Below are 25,583 nucleotides of genomic sequence, written 5' to 3' on the forward strand. Positions count from 1 at the left end.
GGTCTGAAAATCTGTGTATTCAATAAAGTGATGAAAATGACTATGAACAGAAGCCTAAGAATAGTGATTGGTCTGTTTGGTTGTAAATCTTACAACAAAAGCCCAGTGGAAGGTCGGTTTATTGTACATTATTTTACATTATTGTACATTATTTTCACTCCAGTTGTCAATACAGTGGTACCTCTACTTACAAACTTAATTCATTCTGTGACCAGGTTTTTTAAGTAGAAAGGTTTGTAAGAACAAACCATTTTTCCCATAGGAATCAATGTAAAAGCAAATAATGCGTATGATTGGGGAAACCACAGGGAGGGTGGAGGCCCTGTTTCCTCCCAGGAAATTCTTAGAGAGGCCCCACGGAGGCTTCTCTCTGCCTTTTCCAGCCCTGTTTCCTCCTAGGAGATTCCTAGAGAGGTCCCACAGAGGTTTCTCCCCACATTTTCTGGCCCTCTTTCCTCCTAGGAGATTCCTAGAGAGGGCCCATGGAGGCTTCTCACTGCCTTTTCCAGTTACAGTTTCGGAGGCTCCAGTTTGTAAGTGGAAAATGGTTTCTGAGAAGAGGTAAAAAAAAATTGAATACCCGGTTCTTATCTAGAAAAGTTCATAAGTAGAGGCATTTGTAGGCAGAGGTACCACTGTATATTCCATTTGATTTTGTTCCCTTTGCATGGTTTTTAACTGCTGTTTGGTTCTTACTCTCACAACTTTGCAAATTTTTGCTTGGAGTATGCCCTTGTAACTATATACTTTAGTTATAAATAAAAGTTTTATTTGTTTATTTGGTTCCTAGATGCTTTCCTCTGAATCGCAGGTTCACACCCACCCACGCCAACAAAACACACTAGTAGTAAAGTACAAACACCCAACAGGAATAATGTGTGCGTGAAATTCTGGGAGACACAGCTAACTGAAAACAGACTGCCACAAACATTTAACATCTGCTCAGCGCTTCTCTCACAGCCAAGAAATTTCTCTCTCCCTTACAAGAGCTGCTTTGTCAGATCATGTATTTGCTATAAGCATAAAGTAAATGTAATTTCAGCTTCTGCAGAGCCGCACAACATACCCGAGTCCCAGAAATGGAAGGAACAATTTAAGAGCCATTCTCTGCTCAGTGCAGGAATCCAAATTATAGTACGGCAGCCCCCAATTTACAATCACAAGGGAGTCAAAAATTTTGGTTACTGAGAAAGGCAATTGGTTCAGTGAGTTTGCCCCATTTTTATGAATGTTTTTGCCACAGTTGTTAAGTGAATGATTGTAGTGATTAAGTAAATCTGGTACTGGGTTGCTACCAGTGTGATAGGGGACTGCGCACCGTTAGCAATGGCCAGATTGCGCAATTTGCGCACAACCGTTCTGGTGGCAGTCCTATGGACACCATATTTTTTCTTCATTGGGGGGGGGGTTGTTTCATGTCCATGAACAGAAGCAAAATCTCATAGCGGGATGAGCACATGTGGGATTTGAGGGATTTTTTTGCTCCTGCGCATGCACACAAGCAAAAAAACCGCTGAAATCCCACATGTGCACAGATCCCTTTGCAAGATTTCAGCGTGTTTTTGCTTCCTGCTCATGCGCAGAAGCAAATCACCTTCTGAGGAGTCAGTGCACTTCTCCAGTGCAGCATTTTGGCAGCCTTATTAGAAGTCTCGGATGTCCTGGCCTCCTTTAGCACAGTTTTCAGGGTCAGATCAGCTTCAGCTAGGAGTTTCTTTAGTAGGCTGAGGTCTCAAACCCCTCGAACGAGCTGTACTAATAGTGCATCATCTAAATCTTGGAACTGGTAATAGGTTTCTGCTTTTCTTAAAGCTGTTACGTAGTCATTGAGGCTTTCCCCTTCTTGCTGCACTTGTTCGTAGAATTCCTACCTGAAAAACAATTTAGCAGTTAAAGTGTCCCATGAAACTGAGTTGGCCGGTAGCGGGTCGGTTAAGGTCTGAGCTAAATCATAGATTTCTGAGCCGCAGTAGTTTAAGAAGACGGCTCTCTTCCGACCACTGTCGGCGTTTTTCATACCTGCCGCTTCAAGGAAGACCTCAAATTTCCCCATGTATTTGTCCCAGGAAGACTTCTTGGGGTTGAAATGGTCGAGTGCTTTTCCCACAGGCAGGTTATCCATTCTGGAAGTACGTAGGTAAGACCTCCTTCGTCGCCAATGAAAAATACTGAGTCTGTAGTCAGTTTCAAATAGCTTTTATTCTCAGCATAGTAGAAACAACTATGCGAGCTCTAACCCAGGCGCGAATTGAAACAGTATTGGCTCTTCCGCTTTTATACATTGTTTCTTCCCGCTCAAAGTAACTGACGCTTATTTGAATTTCCCGAGCATTTTAAACCAATCACCATTCAACACTTTATGACTCAACTATTTACATCATGGTAATGAATATTCAACACTACCGACTCACCACCTTGGAAGATGCTGGATTGTAGTACTTCTTGAGTAATTCTTGTAGTGTTGACGATGTGGTCAAATCTACAGCCAATGGCTCTGTTAATGCTATAGCCGTATCAAAGATTTTGTGCCCACAATGGCTCAGAAATACATCTTTCTATTGTCTGAGAGGCTTTGTAGATCATTGGCCCTCAGGAAGTAGTGGAATCTAGTCATGTAGTTGTCACAAGTTTCATCATTTGGGTCGAATGGAGTCGGTGGGTGGAAGGACAACATGGCGGCTTCCTGTTGCAGTTTTTATTCGGATTTGAATTTGGCGCCATGCGCCTTCAAGCTGGGGATGGTTGTTCGGAAGAAATGCTCTTCAGTATCCCATCCTCATCGCATTTGCTAGCTGGGGAATTCTGGGAATTGAAGTCCAAATATCTTCAAGTTGCCAAGGTTGGGAAACACTGCTCTATAACATTCATTGTGTATTATTGTGTATTGGACTAAATAAACAAACAAACAAACAAACAAATAAATAAATCTGCCACCTCGTGTTCCCCACTTCCTTCCGGCTGGGCTGGATTCCTTTGTCTTGGTTTTAAAAACTCTTCAGTAGCCCATCTTCATCGCTTCGTTGAGTTTCGGTACTGAAGAGACAGGAGACTGGTGGAGTGACTTCAGGTCTTTATTAGGTTACAGGGAGTTCAATTCGAGTTCACGGAGAGGGGCGGCATACAAATCTAAATAATAAATAATAAATAAATAAACTTCCAGCAGCAGTATACAAAAGGCAGGGGGTTTAAATAGGGAGCCAATCAGAATTTTCCTACTTTACTTCCCTGTTGGACTGGAGTGCAAACTTCCCAACTTCTTCAGGACATAACACTAACCAATAAAGAATTTATTACTTTCATTCCGAAATTTGGAAATGTAGCGATATATATAAAGTATTTATTTATTTGTTTTGAGTTAATATCTTCTTTCTTTTTATGGGCCATGCATGGCAGTTTACAACTATACTTTGATCAATACTGCCTAAAATCCATTTTCCTTTCTGGAACTCTATCATGTTAACTTATATTCAAACTTTGAACAGTTATATTTCTCAATTATTTTTATATATATATATATATATATATATATATATATATATATATATATATATATATATATATATATATATATATATAGTTTCCAAGTCAGATGTATCATATGTTATATCTGTATTTTATTTCTTTTTTACTAATGAAGAATTTCCTTTGCAATTAAATTTCATTTGCTATTTTCAATCAAAATCCCTTTAAATATAGGTGCTCATCTTTGAGAACATTAATTGTGCCACCTCATTTTGTAAATGTGCAAATCTGATAAAATACCTTTCACCAACCTGATCCAAACCATTAATGAAAATGTTGAAGTAATAAAAAATGTTTAATGCATTATCTTGTTCCTTGAGGGTTGCATTTTAGGACAATCAGAAAAAGTAATATACAATATGCTTAGCGCTGTGTACAAATCCTCTGTTCATTATTTAACTTATTGAACAGTGAGTGTGCAACCCAATATCACAAAAATTATGTACTATTGCTACCATATCACAAAAACTCTTTACTGTTGTGGATGTTACCAAGTGTGGTGGGATTTACACACTACATTAAGTTTAGATGGACTGGGCAGTTTGTAATTAAATATGGTTGATTTGTTTCAGACAATTTGATTAAAAGTAGGATACTTTGACGAATATTAAGTCTGATGTGTTTAATGACTTAAGGACAGGAAAGCGATGAAAGGGAATAGACATGAAAGCAAAATCAACAGCAAGAATAGTGAAGTGCTGTCTGACACTTTATTCTAGTGTAGGAAACAGATGGATGGATGAAAAGTCATGGTTGATTTTCATTTCACTCCTTTTCATCTAAGGTCTGTCTTTCTATGTCTGCATTTGTGAATTCCTTTTGTCCATTGATCAGTACAGTCCCCTTCTGTCTTTCTATCTCTTGGTTATTTTTTCTTTCTCCTGGTTGGCATCATTCCATGGAAAGTTGTATAGTTATGCCAGCAGGGAGTTGGACCCTGAGTGTACGTCTGTTTGGGGTGGAGGAGGTGGGGAAAGTTCTGTCTGTTACCATCTCCAGACCAATCAGAGCCCTGAATGTCATCCCAGCACCCGCCCCTCAGCCCCTATTGCTGACGTGCTGTCAAAAATCCCACCTCGGGGTTGAAATAAACAGGCTCCTCAGAATAGACAGGAGCTGCACCAAGGTTCGACCCCAACATACCAATATTAGCAGGGTGCGAAGAATGTGAGAGGAGAGAATTTGCAAACCCAGACCGATGCGCACAAATCCTCTTCACATACGAGAGACCTTGCGCCATCACCGGCATTGAGAATGTAAAGCAAAGAAAGAAGGGAACGAGGATCGGAAGAAAAAGCTTCTTCATTGACTAGATCCAAAGCAGTGGCCACATGCATCAGATACAAGAGAGATGGGGGGGGGAGTCACTCTCCCCTTTACAATCTCAAACCAATCTTTTAAACACAGCCACAGGATGGAGCAAAGAAAGGAATGGGAAGGATCAAAAGGACAACAGATAGACTTATAGATGCAGTAGTAGACCAAAACATAGGGAGACAAAGAGGTGGTATGATATTAACTTTGGCATTTAGCTTAGTCGATAAGTAGAAATAGAGATTGGGGGTAGTCTTTCCTTGATTTCTCTCCTGAGGACTAGAATATTAAAGCATTCTTCTCAGCAGCTTGCCTCGGACTATTTCCTCGTGATGATGTCGTCCACAAACTTTTCTTCCTGGTTACTGCTAGGCAATGGCTCCTCGTCCGAAGGAGAGGAATCGGCGGCAGTCCTGGGAGCTGTCTTGAGCCTGATGTGTGTTACCGGAGTGGCTGGCAACCTCTATGCTTTGGCGGTCGTGCGGGCCTCAGCCTCAGCCTCTTCTCTGCGGGTGCACCTAATTAACCTAGCGTTGGCCGACCTCCTGTATCTCTTGACGGCTCCCTTCATTGTCCACAATGGGCTGGTGAAGGACTGGCCCTTTGGGGAGGCCGGCTGCCGGATTCTGCTCAGCCTGGACCTCCTCACTATGCACGCCAGCATCTTCTTGCTGACCCTGATGAGCTGTGAGCGCTACACTGCCGTGGTGCACCCGTTCCAGGCCGCCAGCCGTGCGCGCCGATGCAGCCGACCTCTGGCCACGGCTGTTTGGCTCGTGTCCTTTGCTCTGGCCCTCCCTATGATGGTCATGATCCACCAGGAGGAACGTACAATGGGGAATGGAGCTGGAGTGCGTCGCCTCTGCTCCCCCACCTGGAGTGAGGAGCAATACAAGGTATACCTGAGCATCCTTTTTGGAACTAGCATAGTGGCCCCTGGGATAGTCATCGGGTCACTGTACTGGCGCCTGGCAAGAAGCTACTGGCTGTCGCAGACTCGTGGAGGCTTGGGACGGTCCCCTAAGAACCGGGTCTTCCTCCTCATACTTGTGATCGTCTTGGCATTTTGGGCCTGTTATTTGCCCTTTTGGATCTGGCAACTCCTTCCCCTTTATTGCCCATCGGCAGCCCACCTGCCCATCCACACGGAGATCTCTGTCAATCATCTAGTGACCTGCTTGACCTACGGGAACAGCTGCATCAACCCTTTCCTCTATACCCTGCTCACACGCAACTACCGTGAATACCTACGTAGTCACCAGCGAGGGGCTTCCTGGGGTTTTCTGCCATGCCTCCAAAGCAGAAATGGGTCTCAGAGGGAAGGGTCGCAGGCACCTGAGATACAGGTAAGCAAGGAAGGATGTCAAGACGAATCTTGCTCATAGCTGGTATGAGCTCACAGGATCATGATTTATAATTGCTAGGATAATTTTCCAGATGTCATCTATATGATGCAACTGGAAGGTATGGATCAGGTCATGCATTAGGAGTGATCAATAGAAATGCTCATTCTCAAGTGGATTAGAACAGGGTTGCTACCAATTCTTTTATTTATTTATTTATTTATTTATTTATTTATTTATTCAATTTTTATGCCGCCCTTCTCCTTAGACTCAGGTCGGCTTACAACATGTTAGCAATAGCACTTTTTAACAGAGCCAGCCTATTGCCCCCACAATCCGGGTCCTCATTTTACCCACCTCGGAAGGATGGAAGGCTGAGTCAACCTTGAGCCGGTGATGAGATTTGAACCGCTGACCTTCAGATCTACAGTCAGCTTCAGTGGCCTGCAGTACAGCACTCTACCTGCTGCGCCACCCCGGCTCCTCTTTGTAATGTGCAGAATGGAGAAACCATATTAATTGCACCATTAACAATTGGCATATTGTTTTCCCCTTATTCCAGCCACTCTTTATTATTATTATTATTATTATTATTATTATTATTATTATTATTATTATTATTATTTAGATTTGTATGGCACCCCTCTCCGCAGACTCGGGGCGGCTCACAGCAGTGATAAAACAATATGCAGTAACAAATCTAATATTAAAAGTCTAAAATAACAAATCTAACATTAAAAGTTTAAAAGCCCCATTATTTTGAAAGCATACACACAAACATACCATACATAAAACTACATAGGCAGGAGGAGATGTCTCAGTTCTCCCATGCCTGAAGGCAGAGGTGGGTGTTAAGGAGTTTACGAAAGGCAAATTAACTCTCCAAATGAACAGTGGGGGCTTTTTTCTCCCTGAGGGAAATAATTCCTGCTGAGTAAAAGGTAACTGGAATGTCTCTTTTCATCAGTGCTGCTTAGTAAATTTCTCCTCTGCCTCCATTGTGGAGATCCATTCCAACTAAACTAGTCCAGTTCCATCAAAATCATGCTGAAAAGGCCCTTGCGGTGGTAAGAAATCAGGTTATGGGAAATAAGAGTCAATTTCACAATAAAAACAGGGTGGCTAATTAATTGGTATTCAACTGTAGCATTTGCACCCTGTCCATATATTTAAAAAACCATGCCCAGTTCAATTTAAAACCATTTAATTCCTAAATGGGGTTTCTTCTTTTTCAGGCCCACAAGTAGACCAGAGATTGTAAAATAATTAATAGGATCTTTTAATTGAAAAATGGATCATAATGAAACTTACAGTTTGCCACACAAAGATGCTACAAGTTTTATTTTAAAAATTCTTCCTTCTGTAATACAATTAAATGAAATAATGCCAATTGAGTCTTCGGAGAGGGGCAGCATATATAAATCTAATAAATAACAACAACAACAACAACAATAATAATAATAATTTCTAAAATGAATTCAGAGAATATGGTTTATGGAAGAGATAGGATATCTATCAATAACACCACCTAGAAATTTACCTACCGTAGAAATGTACTTAATAGTTTCCTAAGGTGTATGTGCAATATGTACATGATTTTTACAAATGGTGTAATTGTGTAATTAGTATTAGAAAATATCAATAGCAAGCCTATTCGAATACATACAGAAAAACATTTTAACAATAATATTATGTGTCATAAAATTATAAGTTCCATGTCTGATAATATTTTTCAAGATTTTGTATCATACATTGACACTGACTTCTGAGCATGTATTTTTTTTCCTGTGACAAATAGAAAAAATTGATCCTTAAAATTTTGGATATATGATATAATGAATATATATTGAAATGAATATACCTTTTGATAATAGTGCTTTAATATAACATCAACTTCCTCTTTATTATCATAATTAATTTCATTATGAGTGTCTTTCTCATTAGGAAGTCTGGACGGTTTATTTTCCACAATGACTCTTTAGAATGTTGAGAATATTAAACTGGGGAAGAAACTACAACTGTTCATTTTGTCTGAAATGCTCTGCTAAGTTCCAGTTCTTAAATATCCATAGCAAATTTTTACTGCTTCAACCTCCAACAAATTATACGGAACTTGAAATTATATTTCAAATTATTTGGAAATTATATTTCAAATGATTTCAATTAAATATTGAGATGAGTGTGCCCTAGTACAAAAATCCTACTTTTAATTTCTTATTTTCAGTAATATTACATTAACTTCAGACTACCTCACTTACATGGAAAAAAGATCCTACTGAATTTAAATAGGACCTATATCTGTGTAAGTCCTGTGTAAGATGAGAGTAAGTGTGGAAATATTTGAGCAAATTTTTAAAAAATTATTTCCATTTTTTTCACTAATTAAATCATTTTTTCAGATTAGCTAATATAATATGCATTAATTTTAAGGTGCTAAGATCAAGCAAACATTCCCAAATTAAAATATACTTCCCCCCAAAATAAAGGGAACACTTAAACAATGCAATATTAACTCCAAGTAAAATCTGTAAAACTTAGGAAGCAACATTGATTGATAATAAATTTCACATGTTGTCAGCACATTCAACTTTGTACAGAACAAAGTATTCAATGAGAATATTTTATTCATTTAGATCTAGGATGTGTTCTTTGCATGTTCCCTTTATTTTTTGAGCAGTGTAAAAGCATTTCTTCACTGCAGTAATCTTTCTTTTCTTAAAATTAAATAGAAGAGATGTGAAAGAGGGGTAGGTAGGTAGATGATAGATAGTGGAAAAGTGGTGGAAAGAGAGACAAAGACAGAGGCAGAAATAGCGATAACACAGTTTGGGGTTGCAGGTAAATGGGTACATATTTAATATTATTAGTTTTAATTTTAAAATGTATTACAATAGGGTATGTTAGTTATATAAATAAATGACATAAGTTGTACCTATAATTCCTTTCACCACAGCTAAATGGTTCTTATTGTGAACTCAACATATTGTAACAGCAGAAATGGATTCTGTACTAATGTTTGGTGCTGTTTTAAATGAGCTAAAAAGTGAAGTTGCATCTGTGCTAAAGATAATTTCTGTATAATTACATTTCAGTAGAAATGAAAAACAGGCTTTGCTTTGTTCCGAACTTAAAATATACAGGGATGCAAAAGATATTATAATGCATAAAATGGTAGAATAAAACAAGACAAGAAATTTCATGATTGAAATAAACTGCAATGAAAGATGAGGATACATTTATGGGGTCTAAAGTGACAACTTGTGATTTGGAACTAGTAGAGCAGAATTTCAAATTGGGAAAATGAATTCTACACAGTCCAATTCTTATCTTTTATAGGTAATGCTGCTGTTTTTCACCTTAATTTCACTTTAATAAAACTTCATGTTTTTTCTGTTTTTAAGGATTGAAGAAATGTATCTCAAGTACCTCTTATTGAGCTTTCTCCTGTCCTATATCTTCTAAATCCACCATGCTGAATGGGAAAAAAAGTACTTTTGGATAAAAATGTAGCACAACGTTCTTTGTTAAATATTTCCTGGCTAAGGCAGAAACTGAACATCTGTAGCCACGCACAGAGGTTTATCATATGATCTAAAATAAAATTTCCAGGTTTTTATATACACAGTTCTGTAAGCATCTGAAGAGCAAAGTTAAATGAAAATTTTCCTCATTTCTTTGGCTGCATGCCGATGGACAATTTTAGATTTTTGTACAGGGTAAATAATACCTAACTTTGGTGCAGCTTACGTGATCAAGCCCATTTCAGTGAAATCCTATCTGGGCTTTTAAATCTTCAACAGATATTTTTTGTAATGGCTGCTGAAAATATTTGTATTCTGCACATTACTTTTTCACTTTTCCTTTGGCATATCCTAAACTATGAAGTAATTTGCACTGTAGTACAGGACAAACTTCATCCTGCTGAAGTTTAAGAGAGGGGCGAAAGGAAAAGATGTAATTTTTTTTTTTAAAGAAATGCTGCTTTTACCTGTTTGTTACACTGCATTTTATTGTAAAGAAACATTTGTAAGCCATCTGGAGCATGACATTTCAATGTTGAAATAAATGAATTAAATATTTCCCCAAATTAGAAGGATCATTTCTCTCTTTTTTCTCTCTCTCACTTCTAAATAGTCATTCAGTGCACACCTCATGCTGGTTTCATATCTGCTTTTTAATTTTTTTATTGTGGGAGTGAATAATAGGTTCATTTCAGCTGGGCAATTCACATCTTTACCAAATGTCAGTATTGAATACCATAGTTCCCTCTAAGCTGAGCAATGAGCAATCGCTCACTTAAAAATCATCATCAACTCAGAGTTTTCCAAACCTGCCCAGAAACCGAGAGGGAAAGAGTGAGAGGGAAGGAGAGAGAGAGAGGAAGAGAGAGAAACAGATAGAAAAAAGAGAGGAAGGAAAAGAGAAAGAAAAAGAATGGGAGTAAGGAAGAGAGAAAGAAAATCAAAATCTAGTTTGAAACTAGCTCAACTATTTAAGTGGCATTTTGATATTGATAGAGTTGCCCTATTATGAGCTCACTGTTATAGACACATAGTACAGTATTTTATTTTGAAATTCTCTGAGGCAAAACAGGGTGGGTTCTTTGTTTGTTTGTTTGTTTGTTTGTTTGTTTGTTTGTTTGTTTATTTATTTATTTATTTATTTATTTATTTATTTATTTATTTATTTATTTATTTATTTATTTATTTATTATTTCTGTGCCACCCAGTCCCGAAGGGACTGCTGCTCAGACACTATACTTTTCCGCCCGCCCCCCCCCCAAAGAATTAGAGGGAACACTATTGAATACCACTGATTTCTACGTCTCCCAGAAATTCCCAGGATGGCACTGCCAAGTAACGTGGCATGATTTTCTTCTAGAGAAAGACCAGGCACAGTGATACCTTGTCTTACAAACTTAATTGGTTCCGGGACGAGGTTCCTTACGAAAAGTTGGTGAAAATGTGAAAAGTTCGTAAGATGAAACAATGTTTCCCATAGGAATCAATGTAAAAGCGAATGACTCCCCCCCCCTACCCCAGTGCTTCACCTCCCACCAGGCAAGAGGACTCGGGAGGCAGGTTCCGCTGGCCAATTATCCAGGATCCTGGCTGGCAGCTTCAAGCGGGCGGTGGGCAGGAGGGGGAGGCAGGGAAGGCTCTTTAAGAAGCCGCCTCGGGAAGACTGAAGGGGTGGTTGTATCTCCCTGCCCTGTGCACTCACAAACTGCGCAAAGGTCCAGGGCACAAAGTAGGAGGAGGATCCTGGGGAGGAAGGATGCCAACGGGAGAGGAAGTGAAAGAGGGGGAAGAGCGATCTTATACCGAAACAAAAGAGAACTAGGGGGGGGGATTTTCGGTGGCTTCCTGCCATCGCCCGCTTGATGGAGCCTGTCACCCCTCCTCCAGCACTTCAGGATCCTGGCCAGCAACTTCAAGTGGGCAGTGGGTGGGAGGGGGAGGGGGGGAAATCCCCACCCCTAGTTCTCTCTCGTTTCAATATAAGATCGCTCTTCCCTCTGTCAGTAAGAGTGCACGCGCAGGAAGAGAGCCCACGAACCCGGGCTCAGGTTCGTAAGACGGAAAGAGTTTTTAAGATGAGGCAAAGAAATCTTAAACCCCGGGTTTGTATCTCAAAAAGTTCGTATGACGAGGGGTTCATAAGACAAGGTATCACTGTATAATGAGTTAAGCTTATGACAACATGCCAATTAATGTTTCATGTTTACATGGTTTCTAAAAATAAAGTCTCCTTCGCATTGAGCTTAGTCTCTGGAAACTTCATGGGGGCATGCCCATTTAATTTCCTTCTTTTTCATATAATAATCTTTCAGTGCAGTAATATAGAAATGGTTTACCACTGCATACCAGCAGGGTGTTTTTCGACTTTCCAGCTTAGAATAAAACCTTGGTGGTTTTGGTGTCTTCCATCCAGGTGCAATAAAGTCTGGAGGTAACCACAAGAGAGTTAAAAAAGTCAAGAAGGTAATTACGTTCCCTAGGTCAAAGTCAGTGTTTCTTAAGGAAAGGCCACAAATGAGGGTCACATGACCCTGGGATACTGCAACTGCCATAATTGCCAAGCACCCAAATTTTAATCATTTCACCATGGGGATGATGTGATGTCATAAGTCTTAGGACTGGTTATAAGTCACTTTTGGCAGTGCTGCTTTAACTTCAAACATTTGTTAAAACAAACAGCTATATGCTGAGAACTATCTACATCTGAAACTAATAATGCATTATTTTTTAATCTTTGTAACTATTGTAGGTTTAAAAATGGTCATTTTGAACTGAGCTCAGCATTATTTATATCACAATTTTTCATAATACTCTGGGAAGAAATATTTATTTAGGGCCATTGCCTCTTTACTATATTATGGCCACAGAGAGCGACAGCATACAAATATTATTATTATTATTATTATTATTATTATTATTATTATTATTATTATTATGGCATTTCTATGGTTTCTCCCAACTATTAATGCAAAGATCTAAAGTTTATCCACTTATTATTTTGGAACAATAATAGTTAGATGACCTAGAAGCGACTAAACATCTTTATTTGCAAATTATCTAATTAGCTTTGGAACTGCTGCAGTTCCCTATTCTGGAAATAATTATTCTGAAGAGCGCAATTTTTTTTACAGTTTCATATTTTAAAACTGTTCTGTATCCATGGTTATGGGGGGTGTCAATCATTATTCAAATTACCTATTTGTAGATAGTTAAAAGTAATTGGGTAAGCAGCGAGCTTACAAAATGCTTTCTTTGTTGCAAGCTGTAGAATCCTAATAAACGAGTCTAACCAGACCACTGCGTGTTCTCTCACGACTTAAAAGTGGCGATGAGGAAGTAAAGAACCCAAGACAAAGTCATGGAACCCAAATTAGTAGCCCAAGGGCCAGAATTCTTCAAACCAGAGCAAGAATCCTGGGACACCTATATGGAGAAATTCGAGAATTTCTTGGAGACGTCCAGCTACAAAGATGCTAGTGACAAAGTCAAGAGAGCAATCTTCCTCAACCGTTGTGGCAAACTCGTGTACGAGCTAACGAAAACTCTCATGGATCCAGTACTGGTGCGGACAGCCCTATGGACCACAATCACCGAAAAGCTGGCAAACCACTTCAAACCTACGAAGCCGCAGATTGTATACCGCCACAAATTTGAGTGCTCAAAACAGGCTGAAGGCGAATCAATAAACCAATTCTCCACGCACCTGAGAACGCTCCTCATGAATTGCAAATATAAAAACCCAGAAGACAGGTTAGTTGACCGCCTAATCTTGGGTATGAGAAATGAAGCAGTATGGGAAAAGCTGATCACAGATGAGGACGTCACTCTACAGGATGTCCTAAAACAAGCCCAAGTCATGGAAATCTCCAAACAGGTGACAAGCAAGGTCAACTGAACCTCTACGGCAATGAACTTCCTCAAAATCAAGACGCCAGAGGCATCGGCACCATTGGACCCGGAGATTCCAGATCCAGAGCAGACAAATTCGGCCTGCCTACAAATTTCATCCACCGGCAACCAAGACATCCGAACAGCCATCCAGTGCCAAGGTTGCAGAGAGCCCCATCCAAGAGCAAGGTGCCCATACAGAGACTCCATCTGCCGCCGCTGCAATAAACGGGGACACATCGCCATAGCTTGCCGAGCCGCCCTACGGGACGACTTCACACCACAGCCCAAGGGCCAATGCTCAACCTTTGCCACCAGGTACCAGCCGAACCACCCAACACCAAACAGGCCAAGAAATTTTTCCTGCCGACAGGACGGAACCACAGGGGACACAAACCAAGGTAACCAATGCCCCACAGTAAATTACACCTGGCCAAACAGGGCCACCAAAATCTCTGTCTCACTCGAACTAAATGGCCACCCTTGTGAGATGGAGTTAGACATGGGGTCAAAATATACCATTATACCTTGGCATAAAATTAAACTGTACATGCCATCACTTGAAAAGAGCAGCCTAGACCCACTGCCAACAATTGTACGGGACTTTCAAGGGAACGGCATTCCGATTCTCAGCAGAGTGGTAGTGCCAATAGCCTTCAAGAACAAGGGGCACAAACTGCCACTAATTGTAGTAGACAGAGCAAAACATACATTGCTGGGCAGAGAACCTTTGAACATCGAAGTAACAGGGATCCAAAAGATTGACTATATCGAGGACGCAGATTTCGTTAAAGAATTCCCAGAAGTATTTACATTCAGTTTGTATCTATTATGTGCTCCTGTGTTGTTGTTGTTTTCCCTCCATCATTTTCTCATTTTTCCCTTTCTCTTTTTCTCTCTCAGACATTCCCTCCCCCTCTCACTCCCTTGGGCTGGTGTAATTTCTTTCTCTTTCATCAGCTTCAAGTTTCTTTTGAATGCACCAAACTATGGTGAGAAAACCAGATCTTGTTTGCTATACCCAGAATATCTTCAGTATTTATTTTTTATTTTAAATTTTTATGCTACTTATCTTCTGTATAAGATAACTCTGAGCAGCTCACGCAATATAAAAAAATTAAAAAATAGTTAAAATATATTAAAACATTAAAATGATGCAGATTAAAATGTTAAAAACTATACAAAAACCAAAACTAAGAGACGGATGGCATAAGGATAAAGTCATATTATAATTATTTTTAAATATTAATTACTGGATAGCATCAATCATGGAATCATATATCCAAGTTACAATATATATATTGCAGAATAACCCAGCTTGAAACAAGAGGTTCATTTAAAATTACCAAAAGGAAAGCCTCCAACAACTTGAGCAAAACTCTTCCCGACTAGATGGTTTACCTGTTCTTTTTGTAATTTTTTTAAAAAAAACTTCCTAGGCATGTTTACAGCTTTGAGTCTATATCAAAGTTCAGACCACAATAGTTTTTGTACGCAGACTATCTTGACAAATGTATCTTTTCTTTTATGTACACTGAGAGCATATGTACCCAAGACAAAATTCCTTCACACTTGGCCAATAAAGAATTCTATTCTATTCTATTCTACTCTAACAAGACTTCATCTCTGGTAATCTGTTTGATCTTCTGCCTGTCCTCTGTGTTCTCAACCACCTTTTCTAACAAGAACTCTGGCTTGTCTTTCACTTCTTCAGAGGATAAAAGTTGCCAAATTATTCCTCTACATCAGCGGTCCCCAAACTACGGCCCGTGGGCCGGATGCGGCCAGCTGAGGTCCTTTAACCGGCCCGCGGCAGCACATGAGATTTTACCGATCGATATAATAAGAGAGAGAAAGAGGGAGAAATAGAGAGGGAGAGAGAAATGAAGAGGAGAGAGAGAAAGGGAGAGAGAGAAAGGGAGAAATAGAGAGAGGAGGAGAGAGAGAGTGAGAGATTCAAAGAGGGAGAGTTAAAAAGAGAGTGAGTGAGAGAAAGAGAGAAGAGAGAGAGAAAGAAAGAGACAGAGAGAGGGACAGAGAGAAAAAAAGAAAGAGAAAGAGGGAGAGATAGAGAGGGAGAGAAAAAGAAAGAGGGAGAGATGGAAAGAGAGAGAGAGAAAAAAAATGAGAAAATGATGGAGGGAAAGAACGAGGGAGAGGAAAATGAAACAAATGAGAGAAAAGGAAGAGGGAAGACAGAAGTGGAGAAGAAGGAGGGAAGCAAGGAAGGAGAAATGGAGTCTGTTGATTTAAGTTTAAATTTACTTGTTAATAAAAAAGTATAAATTACTTTATTATTTAATTATTAATTAATTACTTAATTACTTATTACTTCTTTATTTTAAATATTGTATTTGTTCCCATTTTGTTTTTTACTTTAAATAAAGTATGTGCAATGTGCATAGGAATTTGTTCATAGGTTTTTTTTATAGTCCGGCCCTCCAACAGTCTGAGGGACAGTGAACTGCCCCCCCCCTATGTAAAAAGTTTGGGGACCCCTGCTCTACATAGACCAGAGCCAGACGTGTGCAGCTACAGCGGCTCTGCCAGGAAGCGGATGCGAGGACGGGCTCCTTACATTAAATTTTCACCCTGCCCCGTCGAAGCGCTGCCAGCCGCGAGACGGCGCTATGCCGCCCCTCAGCAAGGAAAGGGCGACGCTGGCATCGGGAGAATCTCAGCCCTTTCCGCTTCCTGCACAGGCCTCGGAGAAGACGTGCTGCTTGCGATCGCTGGGTGAGAATCGGGCGGTCAGAGTTCTGCAATAATAATCTCGATTAGTCGAGAAGGGGGCGGAAGAGATGGTGCGCTTTGCAAGTCACCACATAATTGCATTATTTTGATTAATTCTGCGCTTTCAACAGAAGAGCGGCGGCGGCGGCGGGGAGGGTTTACTGGCTGGAAGGGGCGAAGGATCACGTGTCCAGTCTCGCTGCTATCCCAAGTCATCCGCAGTGGTCAAACAAGCTATTATAATTTCCAGCTAGTAGCTGATGCTTGTTTGTTTGTATGCCTCCCCTTCCGGAGATCAGCATTTCTCAGACTTGACTTTAAGACACGTGGACTTCCATCTCCGAGAATTCCTCATGTTGGCTGGGGAATTCTGGGAGATAAAGTCCATAAAGTCGCCAAGTTTCAGGAATACCTTTAAAAAAAGCACGAGTGGGTGAGCCTATTGTGATGGCAGCTATTGATCTGGTCTGCTCCCACTTTATTAGTTTTCACTTTGGAAGCTATTAAAACGGATGCCTGTTCTATCTCTTTCAATTTCTGTATTTCTATTATTCTTCTCAGCTTTCCTACATGATTATAACTTTGTTGCTTGTAGCTTTATGGTTTATACTGTTTTATTTAGCTTCCTAATATGTTTTATGTTGGTTGCTTATTTAGTAGCCTATGACTATTATTAAGTGTTGTACCTTAAGATTTATGATGAATGTATTTTTTATGACTATGATCAGGATTTATCCTTATATTCTTTTAGGTACGCTGAGAGCATATGCACCAAGACAAATTCCTTGTGTGTCCAATCACACTTGGCCAATAAAATTCTATTCTATTCTATTCTAGTTTATGCTATATGTATGAGAGCTTATGCACCAAAGACAAATTCCTTGTGTGTCCAATCACACTTGGCCAATAAACAATTCCAGCCCTCCCCAAACATTCCAATTAAAGATCCTCCCCCAACTTGGAGTCCTTTTATGGTACTGAGATTTCGGATGCTTAGCCAGCAAAGTGACCGAGATACTATTATTATTATTATTATTATTATTATTATTATTATTATTATTATTATTACCGTAATTAGATTTGTATGCCGCCCCTCTCCGCAGATTCGGGGTGGCTCACAGCAGTGATAAAACAATATACAATAATAAATCTAATATCAAAAGTCTAAAATAACAATTTAACATTACAAATTTTTAAAAGCCCCATTATTTAAAAAACATACACACAAACATACCATCCATAAAACTACATAGGCAAAGGGGGATGTCTCAGGCCCCCCATACCTGACGGCAGAGGTGGGTTTTAAGAAGTTTACGAAAGGCAAGGAGAGTGGGGGCAATCCTAATCTCTGGGGGGGGGCTGGTTCCAGAGGGTCGGGGCCGCCACAGAGAAGGCTCTTCCCCTGGGTCCCGCCAGCCGACATTGTTTAGTCGATGGGACTCGGAGAAGGCCAACTCTGTGGGACCTAACCAGCTGCTGGGATTCATGCGGCAGAAGGCGGTCCCAGAGATATTCCGGTCCGGTGGTATGAAGGGCTTTATAGGTCATAACCAACACTTTGAATTGTGACCGGAAACTGATCGGCAACCAATGCAGATTGCTCTCGCAGCTGCATTCTGCACGATCTGAAGTTTCCAAACACTCTTCAAAGGTAGCCCCACGTACAGAGCGTTACAGTAGTCGAACCTCAAGGTGATGAGTGGATGAGTGATTGAGCAGTGACTCCCGGTCCAAATAGGGCCGCAACTGGTTCACCTGGCGAACCTGGGCAAACGCCCCCCCTCGCCACAGCTGAAAGATGTTTCTCTAATGTGAGCTGTGGATCGAGGAGTTCCGCTCAGGTTAAAGAAATTGGAGTTTGAAAAGAGTTGATTAACCTTGGAATATTGTTTTGTTTGCTCTTTTTTTAACTTTAATTATTTTTTCTATTTAGATACATGAATTTAAGAATTGCTGATCTGTTTTAATAAAGTTAGAAGTATTGCTTATAATAAGATATGTAGTAGGTGATACTGATTTGGATTAATGCGTAAATTGAATTTAGAATTGTTGGGAGATTGATGATGTTAATGATTTTTAATTGATTGAAAATAGTTATTTAGAATTTTTTCCCTTTTTTTCTTTTCTCAAATTGACTGAAATTTAAGATTAATAATTAAGTAAGAAATGTAGATAAGTATTAATTGGCTAAATGTTAGATGGGCTGGTAAGTGTACTATTTAGAGGGGGGAAAGAAGTCTAAAATTCGTATATGTTTATGTTTTTTTAAAATATTCTTTTGTTAACATCTGATTGGCTGTACAAGGTTTTCTTGGTTTATAGAAAAATGTATAAAGAAAGAAGGAAGCACTTTGGCATAATGGTTAATAAGTTAGAAATATAATTGGTATTGTACTTTTTGAAGGAACATTAAGGAGGGAATTTAATTAAAAGAAATGACAAGATTAGAAAAAGAATTGCAACTTTTTTGATGATTGATATTAGTTACTAACAAAACATTGCATTTTATTCATGGAAAATTAGATGGTGCACTGTTGTTTGAATGTATGTTGAGAGGAAAATTTAAAAAAAATTACCCCCCCCAATCTTTCCTTCCTCTATCCCTCCATTCATTTCATTCTTCCTCCTTCCTTCCTTGTTCTCTCCATTTCTCCTTCCTTCCCTCTCTCCTTCCTTCCTCTCCACTTCTCTCTTTCCCTCCCTCTTTTCCCCTTTTTTTTCTTTCTCTCCACTTCTCTCTCGCTCTTCCCTCTTTTCTCCCTCTCTCCCTCTCATTTCTGTTTTTCTCTTCCCTCCCCCTCTCTTTTTCCTTCTCTCTCCTTCTCTCATTTGTTTCCCTCTTCTCCCTCTCTCATTCTCACTTTCAATCTTTCTCTCATTTCTCTCTCACTCTCTCCCTTTCACTTCTGTTTTTCTCTTCCCTCCCCCTCTCTTTCTCATTCTTTCCCTCTAAAAAATTAGAGGCGGAACCCTGCTGTATTGTCTGCAGGATGCCTAGGGAACCCCCTTCCCCACAGCCCAGTGCTCGACACTCCTCGGCCCGGTAGCTCAAAGCCCTGCCGAGCCGCTGCTGCCACCTCCCGCCCTTCCATCCAGTGCAGGCTGAGCCCCCCGCCTTGCCCCCCTCGCAACCTGCCCCACTCCCACCTCCCGGCATCCAAGGCCCCTTTGTCTCCCCCGCCACTCCCGGCTCTCCTCCCCGTGCCCACCCACCTCCAGCCGGGAGCCGCAAGCCAGAAGCAGCAGCAACAGCATCACTGCTGCTGGGGGAGGGAGCACCGCCGCTGAAGAAGAGAAGGAGGCAGAGGAGGAAGCGCAAAACACAGCTAGGCATTAATGCTACTTCCTACCAGACACGGATCCAGTAAACAGGTGGCGGAATTTACAGCTCCAATGGCCTTGTCCACTTCATCAGGTGTCACCAGATCAAACTCCCCCCAGACAGGTGGACAATGACTCATTGTCAGTCAACTCTGCTGTCCAATTGGAGTCAAGGTCCGTCTGAATATGAGCGATTTTATCAGTGAAAAACATATTAAAATCCTTGGCACTACCCTGCAAGGGCTCCCCAACTTCCCCCATGATTAAGAAGGGAGCAGGTTACCGTAAACAGAGCGGCCAGGCGGGATTCCGCTGATGCAATATTTTCCCCGCCCTCTTTTTGACTCGTGCAGTATACAGGTCCTCAATGGGAGGCAGGTTGGCAGCAATTGTTTTTTCTGCATGTTGTGATTCCGTCTGAGGCCCCTCAGGGAACGGCTGATCCTCTGCCGGCTTCCTGCTCAGAGGGGGAGGATGAGGAACAGGAGGTTCAGGCAGACGGGGAGGAGGAATCTCAGGCTGAGGGAGAGGGAGGACAGCTAGAGTCCCCCGAGGGGGAGCTCTCCCCAGCAAGCAGCCTGGATTCCTTAGATGAAAATGCACAAGCAATAATCGATCTCCGGCAGAGAAGAGCAACACAACGAAGGGGACAATTAGCCAGGTACTTTCAGCACTAAAGAGGCAACAGCTGGGTTTGGGTGTGGTGCTCTCCGGAAAGGCTGAAAAGGCAGACCCACCCTTCCTGGCTTGTGGAGTATTATCTTTGGGAGTCCTGGGACCTGGCTGTGATCTTTGGCGTCTTGGAATTCTGGTTTGTGACTTTGAATACTGAAACCTTGGGGGGAAAAGGTGTGGGTCTTATTCTCTACAATGGTGGGTGTGCCAGCAAGAAGTCTGCTGTATTGTCTGGCCATCAGGACTCTGCTGTGAAGTCTCATAGCCTGCCTGTTGGGAAGAACAGGTTTTTCTCTGTGTTTATTTTTCAAACTATAAAGTGCTTTTGCTTTTACCAGCGTGTCTGGCTGCTTTTTCCAGTTGGTGTTGAAGTCTGGGGGCACCCAGACAGAACACTGCAGTTCTGATTCTCCTCTGTGTCGGTCTTGTTGGGTTGCAAAACCAAACCAGACAGTTGTTGAGGTGCAGATGACAAATTCAATTATTCCTCTGTAGAATACATCTGGAAATATTTACATAATTGCTAATTGTTTTTTTTAAATTTGCTTTTTCTTCCTCCCCAGCGCCATCTTCTGCCTGCCCCCTTTCTTTTCGACTGCTGCCCACGATGAAGAAAAACCTACGGAAAAACCAGGACGAGCGTTACCGCCTGAAGTTTCACCGTCTTTGCCGCGTGGCCAAGGTGCTGGTTTATGAGAACGCAGCCTTGTGCGATGAGATTGCCCGGCTGGAGGCCAAATACCTGCAGGTGCGCGAGGAGCGCCGTTTCCTGCTTACTCGCCTCTTGCAGGCACAAGCCCTGGCTGAGGACGAATCCTCCACGCCAGCCGTGGCTGCCAGCCTGCAACCTTCGCCAGATGAGCCGCCGACTCGCAAAATACGCCGAGAACGCAAAGGCAAAGAGAATGGCCGAGCGTCCAAACGCAGGGCACCCCTGGAGCTGGGCATCCGCCGGCTGGTCCCCCCGCTTGCTTTGGACCCTGCCGGACGGCCGATTTTCCCTATCGCTTTAGGTCCACTGACCGTCTACAGTCTGGGTGAGATCATCACTGACCGTCCTGGGTTCCACACGGAGAATGCCATCTACCCTGTGGGGTACTGCAGCACCAGGGTTTTCGCCAGCACCCGCAGGCCGATTCACCGCTGCCTCTACACGTGCCAGATCAAGGACGGGGGCACCGGGCCACATTTCGAAATTGCCCCTGAAGACGACCTGGGAGTTGTAATAGCGGGATCCGCCCCAGATGCCTGCCATGGCCAGCTGTTGGAAGCCGTGGGTGCTGGCCAGCTTGAGACAGCAGGGGCCGAATTCTTTGGGCTGTCGCACCCTGCAATCCAGCACCTGATCCAGAGCTGCCCAGGGGCTCATAAGTGTGCTGGGTACCGCTGGTGCCGCTTTGAAGTCTGTCGCTCCAACGATGGGCCTCCTCCAGAAGGGCTGTCTCCGAAGAATCCAGGCACCGATTTTGAGGCTTTCCAGAGTCAAGGCTTGGCCGGGCCTCTGAATCTAGGTTTCCCCGCGGCTTCTCCTTCTTCGCCCAGCGGAAACGGCTACACTGAACTTTTCTTGCCTTGTGGTACTTCCGCTGGGTCCCCCCTCCCTCCGAGTCCAGAAACTGACCCCGACTGAGAACAGGCAGAGGGCAGCTGTCCAGGGGTCCCACCCTTTCTTTCCAGCTCCTATTGTAGAATAGAATATAATTCTTTATTCAAGTGTGAGTGGACACGCAAGGAATTTGTCTTCGCATGTGGTCTCAATGTACATAAAAGAAAATCACTAGAATAGATTGAAATTTCCAGAGGTTTTTTCCCCCTTTACCTTTAGGTTGACAGCGGCTCCAAGCAGCCGCCTTATTTCTTACGTTTTCTGCAGGAACAGTATGAATAGAAGTCATTTAAAAACGACTAAATTGGGGGAGATCAGGTCTTTTAAAGGGGGCTGTGGAACTTTTTCAACTCTGAGGTTCACAATCTTTTGGAACCCCAAAATCTCCCCCACCCCAAAAAAGAGAGATGTGAGATTGCTTAGTTTTGCAAAATGATGTGGCTTTATTTCATTTCCATTTATTCCGGAGCAGTGTTTGTTCTGTAGAGCAGTGATTTTCAACCTTTTTTGAGCCGCGGCACATGTTTAACATTTATGAAACCCTGGGGCACATTGGGGGGGGGGGGGGGGGCTAAAAAAAGTTTGGACAAAAAAATTATCTCTCTCTCTCTTCCTCCTCTTCACTCTATTTCTTTCTCCCTCCCTCTTTCTCTCCCTTCCTTCCTCTTTCTTTCTCTCTCTCCCCATCCCTCTTTCATTCTCTTCCTTCCTTCCTCTCTTTTTTGCTCTCTTTCTCTCTCCCTCCCTACCTCCCTCTCTTTCTCTCTCCACCTCTTGCTTTCTTTCTCTCTCTTTCTCTCTATCTCTTTCTCTCTCTTTCTTTTGTTTTCTCTCTCTCTTGCTTTCTTTCTCTCTCTTGTTCTCTGTCTCTCTCTCTCTCTCTCTCTTTAGCTCTCTTTCTTTCTTTCTTTCTCTCTCTCTCTTGCTTACTTTCTCTCTTGCTTTCTTTCTCTCTTTCTTTCCCTCTCTCTCTTGCTTTCTTTCTCTCTGAGCTTCGCGGCACACCTGACCATGTCTCGCGGCACACTAGTGTGTCACGGCACACTGGTTGAAAAACACTGCTGTAGAGGAAGAGCTGCAGAAGATCTTGACTTTGTCATTAGCTCATCCAAAGTGGGAACCGGTTTGGAGAGCAGTCCAGCTCCTTATACAGAAATTCTTGTGCTAAAGCCTTTTTAAACCACCCTCCCGCTCTGCCTATGACAAACAAGCTGTTGGCTTGTCCAGGTGTACCAGGAGCAAGGATTGCGCCGTTGCGACCTCTCCATGGCACTAGACCCCATAGAGCTCCTTGGTTTACCGAGGAGCTCCGGGAGTTGAAACGCCAGAAGAGACGTCTAGAGAAGCGATGGAGGAAGAGTAAGTCTGAATCTGACCGAACACTTGTAAGAGCTCATATTAAGACTTACAAAGTGGTGCTCAAGGTGGCAAGATGCGCGTACCATGCTGCCTTGATTGCATCAACGGAATCTCGCCTGGCCGCTCTGTTTAGGGTGACCCGCTCCCTTCTTAACCAGGGAGGGGGTTGGGGAGCCCTTGCAGAGCAGTGCCGAGGACTTTAACACATTTTTCGCTGATAAAGTCGCTCAGATCCAGGCGGACCTCGACTCCGATTGGATAACAGAGTTGACTGACAATGAGTCAGTCGAGGTGACTGGGGCCTGTCCTCGTCCATCTGTCTGGGAAGAGTTTGATCTGGTGACACCTGATGAAGGGGACAAGGCCATTGGAGCTGTGAGTTCCGCCACCTGTTTGCTGGATCCGTGTCCCTCCTGGATAGTTTCGGTCAGCAGGGAGGTGACACAGAGCTGGGTCCAGGAGATTGTCAACGCTTCTTTGGCAAGGAGGTCCTTCCCTGCTCCCTACAAGGAGGCAATCAGGCGCCCCCTCCTCAAGAAGTCTTCCCTGGATCCAGCCATCCTTAATAATTATCGTCCAGTCTCCAACCTTTCCTTTATGGGGAAGGTTGTTGAGAAGGTGGTGATGCTCCAGCGGTCCTTGGAAGAAGCCGATTATCTAGGCCCTAAACAGTTGGGTTTCAGGCCTGGTTACAGCATGGAAACTGCTTTGGTCGCGTTGATGGATGATCTCTGGCGGGCCTGGGACAGGGGTTTATCCTCTGTCCTGGTGCTTCTTGACCTCTCAGTGGCTTTCAATACCATCGACCATTGTATCCTGCACCGGCTGGAGGGGTTGGGAGTTAGAGGCACTGCCCTTCAGTGGTTCTCCTCCTACCTCCGGTGTTAGTGGGGGGGGGTCACAGGTCGACCTCTAGGTTTCTCCTTTGCGGGGTGCCTCAGGGCTCAGTCCTCTCCCCTCTGCTATTTAATATCTACATGAAACTGCTGGGCGAGATCATCCAGGGGCATGGGGTAAGGTAGCATCAGTACGCTGATGATACCCAGCTGTACATCTCCACCCCATGTCCAGTCAATGAAGTAGTGGAAGTGATGTGCCAGTCCCTGGCAGCTGTTAGGGTCTGGATGGGTGTCAACAGACTCAAACTCAACCCTGATAAGACAAAGTGGCTGTGGGTTTTGCCTCCCAAGGACAATTCCATCTATCCATCCATTATCCTGGGGAGGGGAATTATTGATCCCCTCAGAGAGGGTCTGTAACTTGAGCGTCCTCCTCAATCCACAGCTTACATTAGAGAACCATCTTTCAGCTGTGGCGAGGAGGGCGTTTGCCTGGTGCACCAGTTGCCGCCCTACCTGGACCAGGACTCACTGCTCACAGTCACTCGTGCCCTCATCACCTCGAGGTTCGACTACTGTAACGCTCTCTACATGGGGCTACCTCTGAAAAGTGTTCGGAAACTTCAGATCGTGCAGAATGTAGCTGCAAGAGCAAAAATGGGCTTCCCCAGGTATGCCCATGCTACACCAACACTCCGCAATCTGCATTGGTTGCGATCAGTTTCCGGTCACAATTCAAAGTGTTGGTTATGACCTATAAAGCCCTTCATGGCATCGGACCAGAATATCTCCGGGACCGCCTTTTGCCGCACGAATCCCAGCGACCGGTTAGGTCCCACAGAGTTGGCCTTCCCCGGGTCCCGTCGACGAAACAATATCGTCTGGTGGGACCCAGGGGAAGAGCCTTCTCTGTGGCGGTCCCAACCCTCTGGAGTCAACTTCCCCCAGAGATTAGGACTGCCCCCACCCTCCTTGCCTTTCGCAAACTCCTCAAAACCCACCTCTGCTGTCATTTGATTCCCCTGGACCGTTTCCACTTTATGTATGGTCTGTATGAGATGTATGATTGTTTTTATGTTAAGGGTTTTAAACTGTTTTAAATATTGGATTTGTACTGTTTTCTTGTTGTGAGCCACTCCGAGTCCTCGGAGAGGGGTGGCATACAAATCTAATAAATAAATAAATAAACTTCAAGGACGAAGCATAAATATCATTCATTTAACACCATTGGAACGTTGAACTGTTACTGAATGAATTGTTGTTAAATTAGGACTACTGGTAATATTTCTTTGGGACTCTGCAGGGAGTTACACTTCAGTCTGAGAATCCTATCTTAAGCCAATACATCCAGTGTTATAAATTATAACATCTGAAATCAGGGAAAGTATACAACTACACATGTTCTGATAACTAGAAATTGAACCTTCTCTCAGCTGTCTGTATGCTGGCTAATAAAACTTGG

At 42.6% G+C, this 25,583-nt stretch overlaps 2 protein-coding genes across 3 annotated transcripts; both read left to right on the forward strand.

Annotated features, from left to right (window-relative positions):
• Positions 1–5,168: 5,168 nt before the first annotated feature.
• LOC139154132 (urotensin-2 receptor-like) lies at positions 5,169–7,426 on the forward strand. The gene is made up of 2 exons (XM_070728563.1): positions 5,169–6,182; positions 7,415–7,426. Exons 1-2 carry the CDS (start codon positions 5,169–5,171, stop codon positions 7,424–7,426), a joined length of 1,026 nt encoding a protein of 341 aa, XP_070584664.1.
• Positions 7,427–16,266: 8,840 nt separating this feature from the next.
• On the forward strand, positions 16,267–25,315 carry TBRG1 (transforming growth factor beta regulator 1). Of its 2 annotated transcripts, none has more exons than XM_070727565.1 (2): positions 16,267–16,324; positions 20,881–25,315. In XM_070727565.1, the coding sequence occupies exon 2, from the start codon at positions 20,925–20,927 to the stop codon at positions 21,945–21,947; it is 1,023 nt and encodes a 340-aa protein (XP_070583666.1). In that variant the 5' UTR covers positions 16,267–16,324; positions 20,881–20,924; the 3' UTR covers positions 21,948–25,315. The 2 variants fall into 2 exon arrangements, with proteins under 2 accessions (XP_070583666.1, XP_070583667.1); XM_070727566.1 differs by lacking the exon at positions 16,267–16,324 and adding an exon at positions 16,351–16,392.
• The last annotated feature ends 268 nt before the right edge of the window (positions 25,316–25,583 follow it).

Source organism: Erythrolamprus reginae, chromosome Z, assembly GCF_031021105.1.
Source record: "Erythrolamprus reginae isolate rEryReg1 chromosome Z, rEryReg1.hap1, whole genome shotgun sequence".
Classification (NCBI taxonomy): Eukaryota; Metazoa; Chordata; class Lepidosauria; order Squamata; family Dipsadidae; genus Erythrolamprus; species Erythrolamprus reginae.